We start from the raw sequence: 23,820 nt of genomic DNA, 5'->3' as shown, positions 1-23,820 counted from the left end.
ACACATACTCGCCACGACTGACAAATTACTTTGTGTGGAGTATAAACAAGGAAAAAATATTTCTGCGTGTTTTTTTTTCCGTGTCCCTAAATCTTTTGAATGAAATAAAAAAAAACACTGATGCACGCATGTCAATGTTACTATAGCAGTCTGAAATGTTATGACTTAAGGTTAGGAGTACTTTAGAGTCAACTACTAGTATCTTATTCCGGGATCACAAAGGCTAATTGATAAACAGAAAAATACAATATTTTAGCTGGAAATAATTTTCACTCACGCAAACGCACACACATATGCTATTTCCATATATTGAATACGTTGGCAACGGAAGGGAAAAGTTTAAATCATATTTGTATTAACACAATTTGAAAGCAACAGTCTCACAATAAATATATGTTCATCAATTATCAAACTAAACATTCAATGAAGCGGACTGTTAAAACGAAAAGACAAGGCTAAGACGAAAACATGTGACAGTACGATTATTCTCGTCTGCTACACGCCCGGGGACTACACGTTCAAGTATCCAACTTCCCAGCTTGCAAAACATGATTAGTATGAGCAATAGTTTCTAGTACTGCCTGGATAATTGCGTATTATTAGTTGACATCAGACATAACCCTGTACAGGATCGTTTGAACAATGTCTCAAATTCCCGAAAGGATATATTCAAATAAGTTGGGATAAATATGAATTGAATATCCATAAGATCTTTTGAAAAATCGGCTAAACAGTTCACCACCACGATTATGGTGAATTGGCGAGTTTTCAACGAAGACGACTGGACGTCTCCGGTCATGAGCTGGCTGGTTCGAATTTATCCACTTTTACAGGGATGAATATTGCGTTCGAGTTGAGTTACTAGTAATTACAAGCCTGATTTACATTTTTCTTGTTGTGTTTTTGTCAAGGTATTAAATATAAGTGCGTTGGGGAATGGCATAATTATATTGCCTGAGTGAAAGAGGCTGGTGAGACTGTATCACAATGTGTAATATTTATTTCCAACGCGCGTGGTCGACTCCTCTGATTGAGTTTATTTTGTATTTTTATTTTCGAAATGTATCACTGGCTGCGTTTTTTTGTTATGTCTCGCAAATAGAAAAAATCCCCTGCCCTCAACAAAAATCCCTTGGACCAGCTTTTTGATAAACAGCTACATCTCCATTGGCTGCAGCACATGATTGTAACACAGTCCTGCATGATTGTAACACAGTCCTGCATGATTGTAACACAGTCCTGCATGATTGTAACACAGTCCTGCATGATTGTAACACAGTCCTGCATGATTGTAACACAGTCCTGCATGATTGTAACACAGTCCTGCATGATTGTAACACAGTCCTGCATGATTGTAACACAGTCCTGCATGATTGTAACACAGTCCTGCATGATTGTAACACAGTCCTGCATGATTGTAATACAGTCCTGCATGATTGTAACACAGTCCTGCATGATTGTAACACAGTCCTGCATGATTGTAACACAGTCCTGCATGATTGTAACACAGTCCTGCATGATTGTAACACAGTCCTGCATGATTGTAACACAGTCCTGCATGATTGTAACACAGTCCTGCATGATTGTAACACAGTCCTGCATGATTGTAACACAGTCCTGCATGATTGTAACACAGTCCTGCATGATTGTAACACAGTCCTGCATGATTGTAACACAGTCCTGCATGATTGTAACACAGTCCTGCATGATTGTAACACAGTCCTGCATGATTGTAACACAGTCCTGCATGATTGTAACACAGTCCTGCATGATTGTAACACAGTCCTGCATGATTGTAACACAGTCCTGCATGATTGTAACACAGTCCTGCATGATTGTAACACAGTCCTGCATGATTGTAACACAGTCCTGCATGATTGTAACACAGTCCTGCATGATTGTAACACAGTCCTGTATGATTGTAACACAGTCCTGCATGATTGTAACACAGTCCTGTATGATTGTAACACAGTCCTGCATGATTGTAACACAGTCCTGCATGATTGTAACACAGTCCTGTATGATTGTAACACAGTCCTGCATGATTGTAACACAGTCCTGTATGATTGTAACACAGTCCTGCATGATTGTAACACAGTCCTGCATGATTGTAACACAGTCCTGCATGATTGTAACACAGTCCTGCATGATTGTAACACAGTCCTGCATGATTGTAACACAGTCCTGCATGATTGTAACACAGTCCTGCATGATTGTAACACAGTCCTGCATGATTGTAACACAGTCCTGCATGATTGTAACACAGTCCTGCATGATTGTAACACAGTCCTGCATGATTGTAACACAGTCCTGTATGATTGTAACACAGTCCTGCATGATTGTAACACAGTCCTGCATGATTGTAACACAGTCCTGCATGATTGTAACACAGTCCTGCATGATTGTAACACAGTCCTGCATGATTGTAACACAGTCCTGCATGATTGTAACACAGTCCTGCATGATTGTAACACAGTCCTGCATGATTGTAACACAGTCCTGCATGATTGTAACACAGTCCTGCATGATTGTAACACAGTCCTGCATGATTGTAACACAGTCCTGCATGATTGTAACACAGTCCTGCATGATTGTAATACAGTCCTGCATGATTGTAACACAGTCCTGTATGATTGTAACACAGTCCTGCATGATTGTAACACAGTCCTGCATGATTGTAACACAGTCCTGCATGATTGTAACACAGTCCTGCATGATTGTAACACAGTCCTGCATGATTGTAACACAGTCCTGCATGATTGTAACACAGTCCTGCATGATTGTAACACAGTCCTGCATGATTGTAACACAGTCCTGCATGATTGTAACACAGTCCTGCATGATTGTAACACAGTCCTGTATGATTGTAACACAGTCCTGCATGATTGTAACACAGTCCTGCATGATTGTAACACAGTCCTGCATGATTGTAACACAGTCCTGCATGATTGTAACACAGTCCTGCATGATTGTAACACAGTCCTGCATGATTGTAACACAGTCCTGCATGATTGTAACACAGTCCTGTATGATTGTAACACAGTCCTGCATGATTGTAACACAGTCCTGCATGATTGTAACACAGTCCTGCATGATTGTAACACAGTCCTGCATGATTGTAACACAGTCCTGCATGATTGTAACACAGTCCTGTATGATTGTAACACAGTCCTGCATGATTGTAACACAGTCCTGCATGATTGTAACACAGTCCTGCATGATTGTAACACAGTCCTGCATGATTGTAACACAGTCCTGCATGATTGTAACACAGTCCTGCATGATTGTAACACAGTCCTGCATGATTGTAACACAGTCCTGTATGATTGTAACACAGTCCTGCATGATTGTAACACAGTCCTGCATGATTGTAACACAGTCCTGCATGATTGTAACACAGTCCTGCATGATTGTAACACAGTCCTGCATGATTGTAACACAGTCCTGCATGATTGTAACACAGTCCTGCATGATTGTAACACAGTCCTGCATGATTGTAACACAGTCCTGCATGATTGTAACACAGTCCTGCATGATTGTAACACAGTCCTGCATGATTGTAACACAGTCCTGCATGATTGTAACACAGTCCTGTATGATTGTAACACAGTCCTGTATGATTGTAACACAGTCCTGCATGATTGTAACACAGTCCTGCATGATTGTAACACAGTCCTGCATGATTGTAACACAGTCCTGCATGATTGTAACACAGTCCTGCATGATTGTAACACAGTCCTGTATGATTGTAACACAGTCCTGTATGATTGTAACACAGTCCTGTATGATTGTAACACAGTCCTGCATGATTGTAACACAGTCCTGCATGATTGTAACACAGTCCTGCATGATTGTAACACAGTCCTGCATGATTGTAACACAGTCCTGCATGATTGTAACACAGTCCTGCATGATTGTAACACAGTCCTGCATGATTGTAACACAGTCCTGCATGATTGTAACACAGTCCTGCATGATTGTAACACAGTCCTGCATGATTGTAACACAGTCCTGCATGATTGTAACACAGTCCTGCATGATTGTAACACAGTCCTGCATGATTGTAACACAGTCCTGCATGATTGTAACACAGTCCTGCATGATTGTAACACAGTCCTGCATGATTGTAACACAGTCCTGCATGATTGTAACACAGTCCTGCATGATTGTAACACAGTCCTGCATGATTGTAACACAGTCCTGCATGATTGTAACACAGTCCTGCATGATTGTAACACAGTCCTGCATGATTGTAACACAGTCCTGCATGATTGTAACACAGTCCTGCATGATTGTAACACAGTCCTGCATGATTGTAACACAGTCCTGCATGATTGTAACACAGTCCTGCATGATTGTAACACAGTCCTGCATGATTGTAACACAGTCCTGCATGATTGTAACACAGTCCTGCATGATTGTAACACAGTCCTGCATGATTGTAACACAGTCCTGCATGATTGTAACACAGTCCTGCATGATTGTAACACAGTCCTGCATGATTGTAACACAGTCCTGCATGATTGTAACACAGTCCTGCATGATTGTAACACAGTCCTGCATGATTGTAACACAGTCCTGCATGATTGTAACACAGTCCTGCATGATTGTAACACAGTCCTGCATGATTGTAACACAGTCCTGCATGATTGTAACACAGTCCTGCATGATTGTAACACAGTCCTGCATGATTGTAATACATTAGTAATGCCGGCGCCAGTTCCAACAAGCTGCCTCGTCATCAGAAGCGAATTGTTAATTTCACTTTTCACAGCTTAGACCACAGGGAGCCCAGGAACTATAATAAATTGTACGTGGTACCTATGGGCAAGGGGAGGAGGCGTTATCGGCTGGTATCTAGTGTATTAGAAATAGACAAGGGATAAAGGCTCCAGCCAGCTCACATTTTTAAACTGGAAAAAATAGGCAAAAAGAATGAAAAATAAAATCTATTAAAAAAATACCAGCTTAAAGAATATTAGTTGCTCTTTCAAATTTCGCTAGTTCACGACACGGTAACGAGTCTTGTGAACGGTTCTTAGCACATTCTGGTCATCATATAATGATCAAGTTCGATCATCTCTCGCAAATTTCGCTAGGAGCGCGTCGTGTCAACAACAAGTTTTGCGGCATTTGATATTTCGTCACGACAGGCACTGACGACCTCAGTCAGTTCCCTCAGAAATTCTCGCTAACTTTTACAAAGGCTACATTGCCACCGGGCATTGCCATCATGAGCAATGCTTTATCGGAGGCGGCCAGGGACTATGGATTGAATGTATAGCGGGGTCAGCTAATGTAGGTCAGGTAATCGAATGTTGAGGTAATCGCATATCAAGCAAACTGAATGTCGAGGTAGTCACAAATCAAGCGAACCGAATGTCAAGACATTTGGACGTGAAAACAACCGAATCTTATGACAATTGAATGTCAAAATAACGACACAATTGTAATAGAATGAAACAATGACAAAATAATATTGTAACAATTACACAATAATGAAATAATTAAGAAATAAAGTTGGAATAATGAAACAATGGCAATACGATGCTGCAGTAATAACACAATATGGGAATAAGCACAAAATAATGTTTAAATAAAGACCAAATAACCGAATAATGACCAAATAATAACCAAACAAGTTTCCAAATAAAGATCAAACAACTAAACAATGTTCAAATAATGACACCAAGCTTATTTTGGCGGTATTCTCACCCCATAGCTATCATGGTGTTTGTAGCATACTGTATGTGCCATAGGTAGTTATTGCAAGTTGAACGCTGTGAGGACAGATAACCTACTTTATCAAGAACAGTTGAAAACAGGAACTCCTGTATGAGGTATAAAAACACACATACACATACTGGATGATACACTGTCTTGGTGTTTAGTCATGAAGGTGAAGTACTTATTTAGAAAAGATACGTCTTCATGTCTACTACTGTTCTAAAATATAATCAATATTTATGGTGATGTCGCTTACCTAAACGTGATAAAAATAAATCATGCATCCATCAATTGTGTGTCAAATGTTTGGGTCAAAGGTCATCCTAGCTAGCATCTCAATGTAAAAGGTGGATAATGCATTGTATAGTGAGCATATAAAGACTTTTATTTAATGACATGTGGAAACAATCCGCTTATTTGAATTTAATACTTTTATAAGAAATACAATGTGCTCTATATAGGGCAATATTCAACCTGGGTATATACTGTAAAACCATGTATTTTCAATTACATTTAATACTTTTATAAGAAACACAATGTGCTCTATATAGGGCAATATTCAACCTGGGTAAATACTGTAAAACCATGTATTTTCAATTACATTTAATACTTTTATAAGAAACACAATGTGCTCTATATAGGGCAATATTCAACCTGGATAAATACTGTAAAACCATGTATTTTCAATTACATTTAATACTTTTATAAGAAACACAATGTGCTCTATATAGGGCAATATTCAACCTGGATAAATACTGTAAAACCATGTATTTTCAATTACATTTAATACTTTTATAAGAAACACAATGTGCTCTATATAACACAGTCCTGCATGATTGTAACACAGTCCTGCATGATTGTAACACAGTCCTGCATGATTGTAACACAGTCCTGCATGATTGTAACACAGTCCTGCATGATTGTAACACAGTCCTGCATGATTGTAACACAGTCCTGCATGATTGTAACACAGTCCTGCATGATTGTAACACAGTCCTGCATGATTGTAACACAGTCCTGCATGATTGTAACACAGTCCTGCATGATTGTAACACAGTCCTGCATGATTGTAACACAGTCCTGCATGATTGTAACACAGTCCTGCATGATTGTAACACAGTCCTGCATGATTGTAACACAGTCCTGCATGATTGTAACACAGTCCTGCATGATTGTAACACAGTCCTGCATGATTGTAACACAGTCCTGCATGATTGTAACACAGTCCTGCATGATTGTAACACAGTCCTGCATGATTGTAACACAGTCCTGCATGATTGTAACACAGTCCTGCATGATTGTAACACAGTCCTGCATGATTGTAACACAGTCCTGCATGATTGTAACACAGTCCTGCATGATTGTAACACAGTCCTGCATGATTGTAACACAGTCCTGCATGATTGTAACACAGTCCTGCATGATTGTAACACAGTCCTGCATGATTGTAACACAGTCCTGCATGATTGTAACACAGTCCTGCATGATTGTAACACAGTCCTGCATGATTGTAACACAGTCCTGCATGATTGTAACACAGTCCTGCATGATTGTAACACAGTCCTGCATGATTGTAACACAGTCCTGTATGATTGTAACACAGTCCTGTATGATTGTAACACAGTCCTGTATGATTGTAACACAGTCCTGCATGATTGTAACACAGTCCTGCATGATTGTAACACAGTCCTGCATGATTGTAACACGGTCCTGCATGATTGTAACACGGTCCTGCATGATTGTAACACAGTCCTGTATGATTGTAACACAGTCCTGCATGATTGTAACACAGTCCTGCATGATTGTAACACAGTCCTGCATGATTGTAACACAGTCCTGCATGATTGTAACACAGTCCTGCATGATTGTAACACAGTCCTGCATGATTGTAACACAGTCCTGCATGATTGTAACACAGTCCTGTATGATTGTAACACAGTCCTGCATGATTGTAACACAGTCCTGCATGATTGTAACACAGTCCTGCATGATTGTAACACAGTCCTGCATGATTGTAACACAGTCCTGCATGATTGTAACACAGTCCTGTATGATTGTAACACAGTCCTGCATGATTGTAACACAGTCCTGCATGATTGTAACACAGTCCTGCATGATTGTAACACAGTCCTGCATGATTGTAACACAGTCCTGCATGATTGTAACACAGTCCTGCATGATTGTAACACAGTCCTGCATGATTGTAACACAGTCCTGTATGATTGTAACACAGTCCTGCATGATTGTAACACAGTCCTGCATGATTGTAACACAGTCCTGCATGATTGTAACACAGTCCTGCATGATTGTAACACAGTCCTGCATGATTGTAACACAGTCCTGCATGATTGTAACACAGTCCTGCATGATTGTAACACAGTCCTGCATGATTGTAACACAGTCCTGCATGATTGTAACACAGTCCTGCATGATTGTAACACAGTCCTGCATGATTGTAACACAGTCCTGCATGATTGTAACACAGTCCTGTATGATTGTAACACAGTCCTGTATGATTGTAACACAGTCCTGCATGATTGTAACACAGTCCTGCATGATTGTAACACAGTCCTGCATGATTGTAACACAGTCCTGCATGATTGTAACACAGTCCTGCATGATTGTAACACAGTCCTGTATGATTGTAACACAGTCCTGTATGATTGTAACACAGTCCTGTATGATTGTAACACAGTCCTGCATGATTGTAACACAGTCCTGCATGATTGTAACACAGTCCTGCATGATTGTAACACAGTCCTGCATGATTGTAACACAGTCCTGCATGATTGTAACACAGTCCTGCATGATTGTAACACAGTCCTGCATGATTGTAACACAGTCCTGCATGATTGTAACACAGTCCTGCATGATTGTAACACAGTCCTGCATGATTGTAACACAGTCCTGCATGATTGTAACACAGTCCTGCATGATTGTAACACAGTCCTGCATGATTGTAACACAGTCCTGCATGATTGTAACACAGTCCTGCATGATTGTAACACAGTCCTGCATGATTGTAACACAGTCCTGCATGATTGTAACACAGTCCTGCATGATTGTAACACAGTCCTGCATGATTGTAACACAGTCCTGCATGATTGTAACACAGTCCTGCATGATTGTAACACAGTCCTGCATGATTGTAACACAGTCCTGCATGATTGTAACACAGTCCTGCATGATTGTAACACAGTCCTGCATGATTGTAACACAGTCCTGCATGATTGTAACACAGTCCTGCATGATTGTAACACAGTCCTGCATGATTGTAACACAGTCCTGCATGATTGTAACACAGTCCTGCATGATTGTAACACAGTCCTGCATGATTGTAACACAGTCCTGCATGATTGTAACACAGTCCTGCATGATTGTAACACAGTCCTGCATGATTGTAACACAGTCCTGCATGATTGTAACACAGTCCTGCATGATTGTAACACAGTCCTGCATGATTGTAACACAGTCCTGCATGATTGTAACACAGTCCTGCATGATTGTAACACAGTCCTGCATGATTGTAACACAGTCCTGCATGATTGTAACACAGTCCTGCATGATTGTAACACAGTCCTGCATGATTGTAACACAGTCCTGCATGATTGTAATACATTAGTAATGCCGGCGCCAGTTCCAACAAGCTGCCTCGTCATCAGAAGCGAATTGTTAATTTCACTTTTCACAGCTTAGACCACAGGGAGCCCAGGAACTATAATAAATTGTACGTGGTACCTATGGGCAAGGGGAGGAGGCGTTATCGGCTGGTATCTAGTGTATTAGAAATAGACAAGGGATAAAGGCTCCAGCCAGCTCACATTTTTAAACTGGAAAAAATAGGCAAAAAGAATGAAAAATAAAATCTATTAAAAAAATACCAGCTTAAAGAATATTAGTTGCTCTTTCAAATTTCGCTAGTTCACGACACGGTAACGAGTCTTGTGAACGGTTCTTAGCACATTCTGGTCATCATATAATGATCAAGTTCGATCATCTCTCGCAAATTTCGCTAGGAGCGCGTCGTGTCAACAACAAGTTTTGCGGCATTTGATATTTCGTCACGACAGGCACTGACGACCTCAGTCAGTTCCCTCAGAAATTCTCGCTAACTTTTACAAAGGCTACATTGCCACCGGGCATTGCCATCATGAGCAACGCTTTATCGGAGGCGGCCAGGGACTATGGATTGAATGTATAGCGGGGTCAGCTAATGTAGGTCAGGTAATCGAATGTTGAGGTAATCGCATATCAAGCAAACTGAATGTCGAGGTAGTCACAAATCAAGCGAACCGAATGTCAAGACATTTGGACGTGAAAACAACCGAATCTTATGACAATTGAATGTCAAAATAACGACACAATTGTAATAGAATGAAACAATGACAAAATAATATTGTAACAATTACACAATAATGAAATAATTAAGAAATAAAGTTGGAATAATGAAACAATGGCAATACGATGCTGCAGTAATAACACAATATGGGAATAAGCACAAAATAATGTTTAAATAAAGACCAAATAACCGAATAATGACCAAATAATAACCAAACAAGTTTCCAAATAAAGATCAAACAACTAAACAATGTTCAAATAATGACACCAAGCTTATTTTGGCGGTATTCTCACCCCATAGCTATCATGGTGTTTGTAGCATACTGTATGTGCCATAGGTAGTTATTGCAAGTTGAACGCTGTGAGGACAGATAACCTACTTTATCAAGAACAGTTGAAAACAGGAACTCCTGTATGAGGTATAAAAACACACATACACATACTGGATGATACACTGTCTTGGTGTTTAGTCATGAAGGTGAAGTACTTATTTAGAAAAGATAGGTCTTCATGTCTACTACTGTTCTAAAATATAATCAATATTTATGGTGATGTCGCTTACCTAAACGTGATAAAAATAAATCATGCATCCATCAATTGTGTGTCAAATGTTTGGGTCAAAGGTCATCCTAGCTAGCATCTCAATGTAAAGGTGGATAATGCATTGTATAGTGAGCATATAAAGACTTTTATTTAATGACATGTGGAAACAATCCGCTTATTTGAATTTAATACTTTTATAAGAAATACAATGTGCTCTATATAGGGCAATATTCAACCTGGGTAAATACTGTAAAACCATGTATTTTCAATTACATTTAATACTTTTATAAGAAACACAATGTGCTCTATATAGGGCAATATTCAACCTGGGTAAATACTGTAAAACCATGTATTTTCAATTACATTTAATACTTTTATAAGAAACACAATGTGCTCTATATAGGGCAATATTCAACCTGGGTAAATACTGTAAAACCATGTATTTTCAATTACATTTAATACTTTTATAAGAAACACAATGTGCTCTATATAGGGCAATATTCAACCTGGGTAAATACTGTAAAACCATGTATTTTCAATTACATTTAATACTTTTATAAGAAACACAATGTGCTCTATATAGGGCAATATTCAACCTGGGTAAATACTGTAAAACCATGTATTTTCAATTACATTTAATACTTTTATAAGAAATACAATGTGCTCTATATAGGGCAATATTCAACCTGGGTAAATACTGTAAAACCATGTATTTTCAATTACATTTAATACTTTTATAAGAAACACAATGTGCTCTATATAGGGCAATATTCAACCTGGGTAAATACTGTAAAACCATGTATTTTCAATTACATTTAATACTTTTATAAGAAATACAATGTGCTCTATATAGGGCAATATTCAACCTGGGTAAATACTGTAAAACCATGTATTTTCAATTACATTTAATACTTTTATAAGAAATACAATGTGCTCTATATAGGGCAATATTCAACCTGGATAAATACTGTAAAACCATGTATTTTCAATTACATTTAATACTTTTATAAGAAATACAATGTGCTCTATATAGGGCAATATTCAACCTGGGTAAATACTGTAAAACCATGTATTTTCAATTACATTTAATACTTTTATAAGAAACACAATGTGCTCTATATAGGGCAATATTCAACCTGGGTATATACTGTAAAACCATGTATTTTCAATTACATTTAATACTTTTATAAGAAACACAATGTGCTCTATATAGGGCAATATTCAACCTGGGTAAATACTGTAAAACCATGTATTTTCAATTACATTTAATACTTTTATAAGAAATACAATGTGCTCTATATAGGGCAATATTCAACCTGGGTAAATACTGTAAAACCATGTATTTTCAATTACATTTAATACTTTTATAAGAAACACAATGTGCTCTATATAGGGCAATATTCAACCTGGGTATATACTGTAAAACCATGTATTTTCAATTACATTTAATACTTTTATAAGAAACACAATGTGCTCTATATAGGGCAATATTCAACCTGGGTATATACTGTAAAACCATGTATTTTCAATTACATTTAATACTTTTATAAGAAACACAATGTGCTCTATATAGGGCAATATTCAACCTGGGTAAATACTGTAAAACCATGTATTTTCAATTACATTTAATACTTTTATAAGAAACACAATGTGCTCTATATAGGGCAATATTCAACCTGGGTATATACTGTAAAACCATGTATTTTCAATTACATTTAATACTTTTATAAGAAACACAATGTGCTCTATATAGGGCAATATTCAACCTGGGTAAATACTGTAAAACCATGTATTTTCAATTACATTTAATACTTTTATAAGAAACACAATGTGCTCTATATAGGGCAATATTCAACCTGGGTAAATACTGTAAAACCATGTATTTTCAATTACATTTAATACTTTTATAAGAAACACAATGTGCTCTATATAGGGCAATATTCAACCTGGGTAAATACTGTAAAACCATGTATTTTCAATTACATTTAATACTTTTATAAGAAACACAATGTGCTCTATATAGGGCAATATTCAACCTGGGTATATACTGTAAAACCATGTATTTTCAATTACATTTAATACTTTTATAAGAAACACAATGTGCTCTATATAGGGCAATATTCAACCTGGGTATATACTGTAAAACCATGTATTTTCAATTACATTTAATACTTTTATAAGAAACACAATGTGCTCTATATAGGGCAATATTCAACCTGGGTATATACTGTAAAACCATGTATTTTCAATTACATTTAATACTTTTATAAGAAACACAATGTGCTCTATATAGGGCAATATTCAACCTGGGTAAATACTGTAAAACCATGTATTTTCAATTACATTTAATACTTTTATAAGAAACACAATGTGCTCTATATAGGGCAATATTCAACCTGGGTATATACTGTAAAACCATGTATTTTCAATTACATTTAATACTTTTATAAGAAACACAATGTGCTCTATATAGGGCAATATTCAACCTGGGTAAATACTGTAAAACCATGTATTTTCAATTACATTTAATACTTTTATAAGAAATACAATGTGCTCTATATAGGGCAATATTCAACCTGGGTATATACTGTAAAACCATGTATTTTCAATTACATTTAATACTTTTATAAGAAACACAATGTGCTCTATATAGGGCAATATTCAACCTGGGTAAATACTGTAAAACCATGTATTTTCAATTACATTTAATACTTTTATAAGAAACACAATGTGCTCTATATAGGGCAATATTCAACCTGGGTAAATACTGTAAAACCATGTATTTTCAATTACATTTAATACTTTTATAAGAAACACAATGTGCTCTATATAGGGCAATATTCAACCTGGGTAAATACTGTAAAACCATGTATTTTCAATTACATTTAATACTTTTATAAGAAACACAATGTGCTCTATATAGGGCAATATTCAACCTGGGTATATACTGTAAAACCATGTATTTTCAATTACATTTAATACTTTTATAAGAAACACAATGTGCTCTATATAGGGCAATATTCAACCTGGGTATATACTGTAAAACCATGTATTTTCAATTACATTTAATACTTTTATAAGAAACACAATGTGCTCTATATAGGGCAATATTCAACCTGGGTATATACTGTAAAACCATGTATTTTCAATTACATTTAATACTTTTATAAGAAACACAATGTGCTCTATATAGGGCAATATTCAACCTGGGTAAATACTGTAAAACCATGTATTTTCAATTACATTTAATACTTTTATAAGAAACACAATGTGCTCTATATAGGGCAATATTCAACCTGGGTATATACTGTAAAACCATGTATTTTCAATTACATTTAATACTTTTATAAGAAACACAATGTGCTCTATATAGGGCAATATTCAACCTGGGTAAATACTGTAAAACCATGTATTTTCAATTACATTTAATACTTTTATAAGAAATACAATGTGCTCTATATAGGGCAATATTCAACCTGGGTATATACTGTAAAACCATGTATTTTCAATTACATTTAATACTTTTATAAGAAACACAATGTGCTCTATATAGGGCAATATTCAACCTGGATAAATACTGTAAAACCATGTATTTTCAATTACATTTAATACTTTTATAAGAAACACAATGTGCTCTATATAGGGCAATATTCAACCTGGATAAATACTGTAAAACCATGTATTTTCAATTACATTTAATACTTTTATAAGAAACACAATGTGCTCTATATAGGGCAATATTCAACCTGGGTAAATACTGTAAAACCATGTATTTTCAATTACATTTAATACTTTTATAAGAAACACAATGTGCTCTATATAGGGCAATATTCAACCTGGGTAAATACTGTAAAACCATGTATTTTCAATTACATTTAATACTTTTATAAGAAACACAATGTGCTCTATATAGGGCAATATTCAACCTGGGTAAATACTGTAAAACCATGTATTTTCAATTACATTTAATACTTTTATAAGAAACACAATGTGCTCTATATAGGGCAATATTCAACCTGGGTATATACTGTAAAACCATGTATTTTCAATTACATTTAATACTTTTATAAGAAACACAATGTGCTCTATATAGGGCAATATTCAACCTGGATAAATACTGTAAAACCATGTATTTTCAATTACATTTAATACTTTTATAAGAAACACAATGTGCTCTATATAGGGCAATATTCAACCTGGATAAATACTGTAAAACCATGTATTTTCAATTACATTTAATACTTTTATAAGAAACACAATGTGCTCTATATAGGGCAATATTCAACCTGGGTAAATACTGTAAAACCATGTATTTTCAATTACATTTAATACTTTTATAAGAAACACAATGTGCTCTATATAGGGCAATATTCAACCTGGGTATATACTGTAAAACCATGTATTTTCAATTACATTTAATACTTTTATAAGAAACACAATGTGCTCTATATAGGGCAATATTCAACCTGGGTATATACTGTAAAACCATGTATTTTCAATTACATTTAATACTTTTATAAGAAACACAATGTGCTCTATATAGGGCAATATTCAACCTGGGTAAATACTGTAAAACCATGTATTTTCAATTACATTTAATACTTTTATAAGAAACACAATGTGCTCTATATAGGGCAATATTCAACCTGGATAAATACTGTAAAACCATGTATTTTCAATTACATTTAATACTTTTATAAGAAACACAATGTGCTCTATATAGGGCAATATTCAACCTGGGTATATACTGTAAAACCATGTATTTTCAATTACATTTAATACTTTTATAAGAAACACAATGTGCTCTATATAGGGCAATATTCAACCTGGGTAAATACTGTAAAACCATGTATTTTCAATTACATTTAATACTTTTATAAGAAACACAATGTGCTCTATATAGGGCAATATTCAACCTGGATAAATACTGTAAAACCATGTATTTTCAATTACATTTAATACTTTTATAAGAAACACAATGTGCTCTATATAGGGCAATATTCAACCTGGGTAAATACTGTAAAACCATGTATTTTCAATTACATTTAATACTTTTATAAGAAATACAATGTGCTCTATATAGGGCAATATTCAACCTGGGTAAATACTGTAAAACCATGTATTTTCAATTACATTTAATACTTTTATAAGAAACACAATGTGCTCTATATAGGGCAATATTCAACCTGGATAAATACTGTAAAACCATGTATTTTCAATTACATTTAATACTTTTATAAGAAACACAATGTGCTCTATATAGGGCAATATTCAACCTGGGTAAATACTGTAAAACCATGTATTTTCAATTACATTTAATACTTTTATAAGAAACACAATGTGCTCTATATAGGGCAATATTCAACCTGGGTATATACTGTAAAACCATGTATTTTCAATTACATTTAATACTTTTATAAGAAACACAATGTGCTCTATATAGGGCAATATTCAACCTGGGTATATACTGTAAAACCATGTATTTTCAATTACATTTAATACTTTTATAAGAAACACAATGTGCTCTATATAGGGCAATATTCAACCTGGGTAAATACTGTAAAACCATGTATTTTCAATTACATTTAATACTTTTATAAGAAACACAATGTGCTCTATATAGGGCAATATTCAACCTGGATAAATACTGTAAAACCATGTATTTTCAATTACATTTAATACTTTTATAAGAAACACAATGTGCTCTATATAGGTCAATATTCAACCTGGATAAATACTGTAAAACCATGTATTTTCAATTACATTTAATACTTTTATAAGAAACACAATGTGCTCTATATAGGGCAATATTCAACCTGGATAAATACTGTAAAACCATGTATTTTCAATTACATTTAATACTTTTATAAGAAACACAATGTGCTCTATATAGGGCAATATTCAACCTGGGTAAATACTGTAAAACCATGTATTTTCAATTACATTTAATACTTTTATAAGAAACACAATGTGCTCTATATAGGGCAATATTCAACCTGGATAAATACTGTAAAACCATGTATTTTCAATTACATTTAATACTTTTATAAGAAACACAATGTGCTCTATATAGGGCAATATTCAACCTGGGTAAATACTGTAAAACCATGTATTTTCAATTACATTTAATACTTTTATAAGAAATACAATGTGCTCTATATAGGGCAATATTCAACCTGGGTAAATACTGTAAAACCATGTATTTTCAATTACATTTAATACTTTTATAAGAAACACAATGTGCTCTATATAGGGCAATATTCAACCTGGATAAATACTGTAAAACCATGTATTTTCAATTACATTTAATACTTTTATAAGAAACACAATGTGCTCTATATAGGGCAATATTCAACCTGGGTAAATACTGTAAAACCATGTATTTTCAATTACATTTAATACTTTTATAAGAAATACAATGTGCTCTATATAGGGCAATATTCAACCTGGATAAATACTGTAAAACCATGTATTTTCAATTACATTTAATACTTTTATAAGAAACACAATGTGCTCTATATAGGGCAATATTCAACCTGGGTAAATACTGTAAAACCATGTATTTTCAATTACATTTAATACTTTTATAAGAAACACAATGTGCTCTATATAGGGCAATATTCAACCTGGATAAATACTGTAAAACCATGTATTTTCAATTACATTTAATACTTTTATAAGAAACACAATGTGCTCTATATAGGGCAATATTCAACCTGGGTAAATACTGTAAAACCATGTATTTTCAATTACATTTAATACTTTTATAAGAAATACAATGTGCTCTATATAGGGCAATATTCAACCTGGGTAAATACTGTAAAACCATGTATTTTCAATTACATTTAATACTTTTATAAGAAACACAATGTGCTCTATATAGGGCAATATTCAACCTGGATAAATACTGTAAAACCATGTATTTTCAATTACATTTAATACTTTTATAAGAAACACAATGTGCTCTATATAGGGCAATATTCAACCTGGGTAAATACTGTAAAACCATGTATTTTCAATTACATTTAATTTCACTATTTTTTAACATATTCACTGTATTTTAATTTCACGAATTTTTCAATGAGTTTTATTGTTATTTTACATGTTCACGTAGATTTAATTTTGCGAAATTGACTTATCAGTGAACTTATCTAAATTAAATCCCATTGAATAATTAATGCATTTACTGTACTACAAAGTCTATAATAATTCATTGATGGTATAATAGGCAAATATGTGTACCAGTAATACATAACCACCATTATGTCAGAATTAAATAGTTGAAAACATATAATTATTTAAAGTGTGCCCTATAGTTTTTGGGTCAAGAAAATGATTCAGTATTTTTATTAGTCCCCTGCGCCTGAAAAGGGGAGTATAGTTTCTTATTTCTGGATCCCGTTTGTCCGGAGTCATATTTCAGAATCCTTTGGACCGATTCCGTTCATTCTTTGCATATGCCTAGTACTTTACAAATGTATGTGGGACATATGCACATGCAGTGGTTTAGCGATTTGATTCAAAATGGCCGACTGGCAACCATCTTGTTTTTTAAAAATGTTGTATTTGTTGTCTATGACAATTTTTTTAGCAATTGGATCAAAGATGGCCGACTGGTAGGCATCATGTTTTTTTTAAATGTGGTATCTTAGACATGTTTTGTTAGTTTTCATTCAAATTTGGCACATACTTTATACATGTTAGAATACATGTCCATGACAATTTGTTTCACAATTGGATCAAAGATGGCCGACTGGCAGCCATCTTGTTTTTTGAAAATGTTGTATTTTGGACATGCTTTGTCAGTTTTCATTCAAATTTAGTACATAGATCATACATGTTAGGATACATGTTCCCGACTTTTTGGCCTTACTACTACATTTCCATGATTTATGTACCATTTTCATTCGTATTTGGCACATACATCCTACATGTCAGTTTGTTTCATAATCAGATCAAAGATGGCCGAACAACAGCTGTTTATATTTTTGGCCATGTTTCATTTTTACCTTGCCCATACCATCAAAGATGGAAGGGAAAGGTATATTAAGGGAAAAATTTTGTCCGGCGTTGTCGTTGTCGTCGTCGTCGTTGTCGTCGTCGTTAATAATTGTTATTGTGTGCATAATAACTTTACTAATTCTATTCCAAACTTTATCAAACTTGGTCACCTTATTCATCAATATAAAGTCTTCCCTGAGTTTGAACAACAGATGTCCTGTATGAAAATATCATGCAAAAATTGAGAAAATATTTTGACTGTTTCTACTTGACTGATCACTGGTGATACACATCAAAGGTCACTGATCTCAGTGGAAATATGCATTGTTGTATGTGTTCAATGAAGCAAATGATTTATCTTGTAATAATATCCTTGGTAATGTATCTCAGAATCCCATACTGGGTTTCAAAACCAACTCATGGAGAGATTGCACAGTCTGATACACATTTGCAAACCTACCAATAAAATCTTTACAGAAAACAAGATGTCAGAAAATCAATATAAGCACTGCTATGAACTGGGTGCCAAACTTTGATCAAGATCTGAAGCTAATAGAAAATCTGTCAAAATTAGTCAAAAGTTATCAAATCAAAAACAATACATAAAAAATACATTAAAAGCAAAACATTTCATCCACATTTTAAAAAGAAAATTATTCTAAAATATATGTATTCTGTATTTGACAAACAGTTCATTCGACAAATGAAAACTCACAGGAATATGTTTCAGCTATTAGAACAGAATGATAAAGTTTTTATAATACTAGTTTAAAAACGCACTTCAGAGATTGCAGTGTTTGAAGATGTAGTTTCTCAGGAGGCAACAGTACTGTTGACTTCTCCCTCCACTGGACACCAACTATTTAAGTTGCTTTGCATACAAAGCAGAGCTTGCAACATGATAGCTATTCATAAAGAGTGTTTTTTTTTTACTTTTCATATAATACAGTAGTCGCACAATGAGGCAATTCATATTTGTCTCAGTGAATCATTAATTTTTGACAGACACCTGTACAAAATACTTGGATAAAAGCTAGCTAAGATTTTATATTATCTTGCATGTTTTATGAATCTATTCACGTCTAAATGCAAAACTTTTTTTTTTGCGATGAGGCATTTATTTTTATACTAAAATATCTTAATTACTTTGAATAAAACTGGAAATTATGTCCCTTAAAATAATTAAACAAATAAGGCACCAATGTTTTTGTAAGATATTTACATCTTTAAAGGACATTCGGTAGACTGATTCCCCACTGTTGGTTCAACCCCAAAACTTGTTTGTACTCAAAATTAATTATGACAATGCATATTTATATTGAAACAAAATATGTTAAAGGGAATTATATTATATAACAAAGGGCAAGGTCACCAGAGTTCAACTATGTTCATTGATATTTAGCATGTCATAAATGGATACATGTACATGTCAATTCAATTTGCAATTTGATCAAATATGGCCGACTGGTAGCCATTTTGTTTGTTTAAAATATGATAACTTGGGCATGCTTTCACTTGTGATCTATGTTTTTCTTTGCTTTTTTTGTTTAACCGGATGGGTCGTTACACAACACATGTTCGAATTTGATGTAAATAAACTATCTGTTGTATACACCACTTGAGACTCGAGTTTCAAGGACACGCTCTCGACAACCCCTCCACTTTAATGTGACAAGCACAAAGAGAACTTTCAAAAATTTTACGGGGACTGTGTCATTTTCAATGATTGGATTTGATTTTATTTTTCAGGTGAATAATATGGAAACAGCAGATGAAGCGGACCATGAATTGAAGACTTCATTTCTAGAAAAGGTACCATCACCCACAAGCAACAAATTGTGTTCAAGTAGTTTTCTCTCCCAGGACGCGATCCATAACTGATCGTCATCCCCCGGCTGGCAACAATTCCCCGTTCGAGCGTGGAGTTGCTACAAAAGCCGTACTAACGAGTTGAGGCATGGCAAGCACAGGTTTATGTGTTATGGCCAGGGTAAGCTGGATAGACCAGCCTCTTTGACTTCCATGGTCAGGTGGATCACTGCGATCACTGTTTTAACCATTCGGCTTCCTCGACACAGGGTCTACAGAGACACCAAGTACAGGCGCATGAGGTCCGTGCGATTGCTAACTCACAAGCAGGTGGGCGTCTGGAGAATGTCTTTATCAACTACCGGATTCTGCCATCAATTCGCCCATCCGAAAAATCGCCCTGGGCGGTTTCACGGCTGGTGGGCCCTTATTTGGGGTTCAAATTTTCAAAAAATTATCATCAAATATTTGTAGGGGGCTTATATTTTCATTGAAAAATCCACCTACACCGATTTTCAACGGCAGACCACCCGAAACGAAAGAAACTATTACAGAAGCTAATCTAAAATTTTATACATTTTTTTCTTGCTGGATTAAAAAGTAGATAGCGCATCTTTCTCCAAAAAAATCACATTAACGAACCTAGTGCGCCAAATACAATTATTTTGTCTCATTTTATTAGTAAAAGACGTTTAAATAAAAACGAACTGCAACTGCATTGCTTAGTAGCAAATGATCGCGGTAGCGCAATCCAGTCATGCTGCATATAATTGTTGATTATTACCTAGTAATAATTATAATAACATGCAAAAAATAAATTCGTTGAATTGTTATGAAATGCAAATAAATTTCAACTTGTTCCATCGTAAGCGAATGATCCTGATCGCATTTTCAGCGCTCGATGCTGTAGAAATGAATATCTGCCATGTTTGACCTGAGACTCTTTTTTGACCTGACAGGTCAAATCGATAATTAACCAATGAAAAAGATGGATGATGCCAACGTGTTCAAAATACCATAGCTCATTTAAATATGTTAATGTTATTGAACGCAGCACAGAAGAGATTTGTCGATGTTGTTGTATGATCTTTTGGCTTGGATTTTTATGGAAAAGCGGCATGATTTGTTTTTAAATAAAATAAATTAGTTGTTTTCAAAAGATAAACTGAGCATTTGAAATACAATTCAGCATTGTTTACAGCGATAACAGCTCATTGTCGAAACGAAGCTAACCCATTCACGCTAGTCGCAATAAACATCAATACAATGTACTCTTGAATAGGCATCAGTGACTACGGCACAACTTTTAGGCATCAGAAAAGATTAAAATAACACCTTAAAAAAATTGCCGAAAAATCGCCCTGGGCGGTTTCTTGGTCCCATTTTATTTTTTTAAAAACCTGAACTGTCGTTTAACAGCCCTGGGCAAACCCGGTACTACCTAAAAGATACTCAATCCATTGTAGAGGGTCTCTTTAGGATGGGTCCCGTCGTAGCGGGTCAGACTTAAGTTGCTGACCCAGCCCGAACGACCTCAGGGATCTCTGCGCATAGGCGATAAGTCAGTCTCAGATTTCTACCATCGGCACTCCACCCCAACCACTCCACTTTTTTTGTAGCGTTGGCTTAGTCCTCGGTGCAGAGAAAGAAGGAACCAGAGTGACAAGTGGGCCAATATGGCTACACCTCATGGCCCCAGTCATGTGGTTGGCTGACCTAGATTTGTTTCTCCATCATTTGCAGAATTGCAGATTAATGCCTACAGTTAAAAATAGTCATTTTGACTGACCGGAGTCTATAGTGGGTATAAACTACATGTATGTGAATAGGCGGGTTCCGAGAACCCTCTGTCTAATTCCATGTGTTTTTATTCTGCCAGTATTACATGATCACTGTTCCTTTCTGGGTTGTGAATATTCAGTTTTATTTTTCTCAATTGTGAATATATCTCTTGAATATACCATGTATTGACATACATTGTGCAGTTTGTGCAACCATAGACACAACACAGTTTTTCCTGAATGCTTTGCTCTCACTCTTGTCAATTGGGGGGGGGGGCACTTGTAATAAGCCAAGATGGCAGTGACCATATGTGTTAAGGTTTCAAGAAATGATACAACTCTCTAATTGTAGGTTTTTTAAATTTTGTTTAATTATGTTAATGATGACTACTGCTATACAGCTATCATCAAGGTAGTGTTGACCTTTCTTTTAATGTCATTATTAATTTCAGGTGAATTGTCCATCTCTTCAGCATGGGTATAATGGCTGATATACAACCTTATTAATGTCATTATTTTAATTTCAGGGGCATTATCTGTCTGTAAAACATGGTTACAGTGTATTTATCAAACTTGTTGATAAGAATTGTAGAAGTCAATACGTAGCAACTGAGGACCTCATCAAAAAATTCTTACATAAAGGATTAAAAGTGGTGGATACGGAGATATTATACACTACACACGGTAAGTGAGCACTTTGTTAGTTTCATTGGTTTTCACTACACATGGTAAGTGAGCACTTTGTTAGTTTCATTGGTTTTCACTACACATGGTGAGTGAGCAATTTGTTAGTTTCATTGGTTTTCACTACACATGGTAAGTGAGCACTTTGTTAGTTTCGATGGTTTTCACTACACATGGTAAGTGAGCAATTTGTTAGTTTCATTGGTTTTCACTACACACGGTAAGTGAGCACTTTGTTAGTTTCATTGGTTTTCACTACACATGGTGAGTGAGCACTTTGTTAGTTTCATTGGTTTTCACTACACATGGTGAGTGAGCAATTTGTTAGTTTCATTGGTTTTCACTACACACAGTAAGTGAGCACTTTGTTAGTTTCATTGGTTTTCACTACACACGGTAAGTGAGCACTTTGTTAGTTTCATTGGTTTTCACTACACACGGTAAGTGAGCACTTTGTTAGTTTCATTGGTTTTCACTACACACAGTAAGTGAGCACTTTGTTAGTTTCATTGGTTCTCACTACACATGGTGAGTGAGCAATTTGTTAGTTTCATTGGTTTTCACTACACATGGTGAGTGAGCACTTTTGTTAGTTTCATTGGTTCTCACTACACATGGTAAGTGAGCACTTTGTTAGTTTCATTGGTTTTCACTACACACGGTGAGTGAGCACTTTGTTAGTTGCATTGGTTTTCGCTACACATGGTGAGTGAGCACTTTTTGTTAGTTTCATTGGTTTTCACTACACATGGTGAGTGAGCACTTTGTTAGTTTCATTGGTTCTCACTACACATGGTGAGTGAGCACTTTGTTAGTTTCATTGGTTTTCACTACACACAGTAAGTGAGCACTTTGTTAGTTTCATTGGTTTTCACTACACATGGTAAGTGAGCAATTTGTTAGTTTCATTGGTTTTTACTACACATGGTGAGTGAGC

The 23,820-nt window shown here is 35.2% G+C and overlaps 1 protein-coding gene across 1 annotated transcript in view; it reads left to right on the top strand.

Annotated features, from left to right (window-relative positions):
* Positions 1-23,820, top strand: part of LOC102803175 (uncharacterized) — a 49,956-nt gene that overhangs the window by 8,015 nt on the left and 18,121 nt on the right. The window contains exons 2-3 of the mRNA XM_085494627.1: positions 20,359-20,421; positions 22,727-22,883. Coding sequence (XP_085350753.1) covers positions 20,368-20,421; positions 22,727-22,883 — 211 coding nt within the window. The 5' untranslated portion in view covers positions 20,359-20,367. The remainder of the gene's footprint in view (positions 1-20,358; positions 20,422-22,726; positions 22,884-23,820) is intronic.

The sequence above is a fragment of the Saccoglossus kowalevskii genome, chromosome 20 (assembly GCF_978046115.1).
Source record: "Saccoglossus kowalevskii chromosome 20, keSacKowa6.1, whole genome shotgun sequence".
NCBI lineage: Eukaryota > Metazoa > Hemichordata > Enteropneusta > Harrimaniidae > Saccoglossus > Saccoglossus kowalevskii.
The sequence above is the reverse complement of the archived record's forward strand: the minus strand, read 5'-3'. Positions and strand labels throughout refer to the sequence as shown.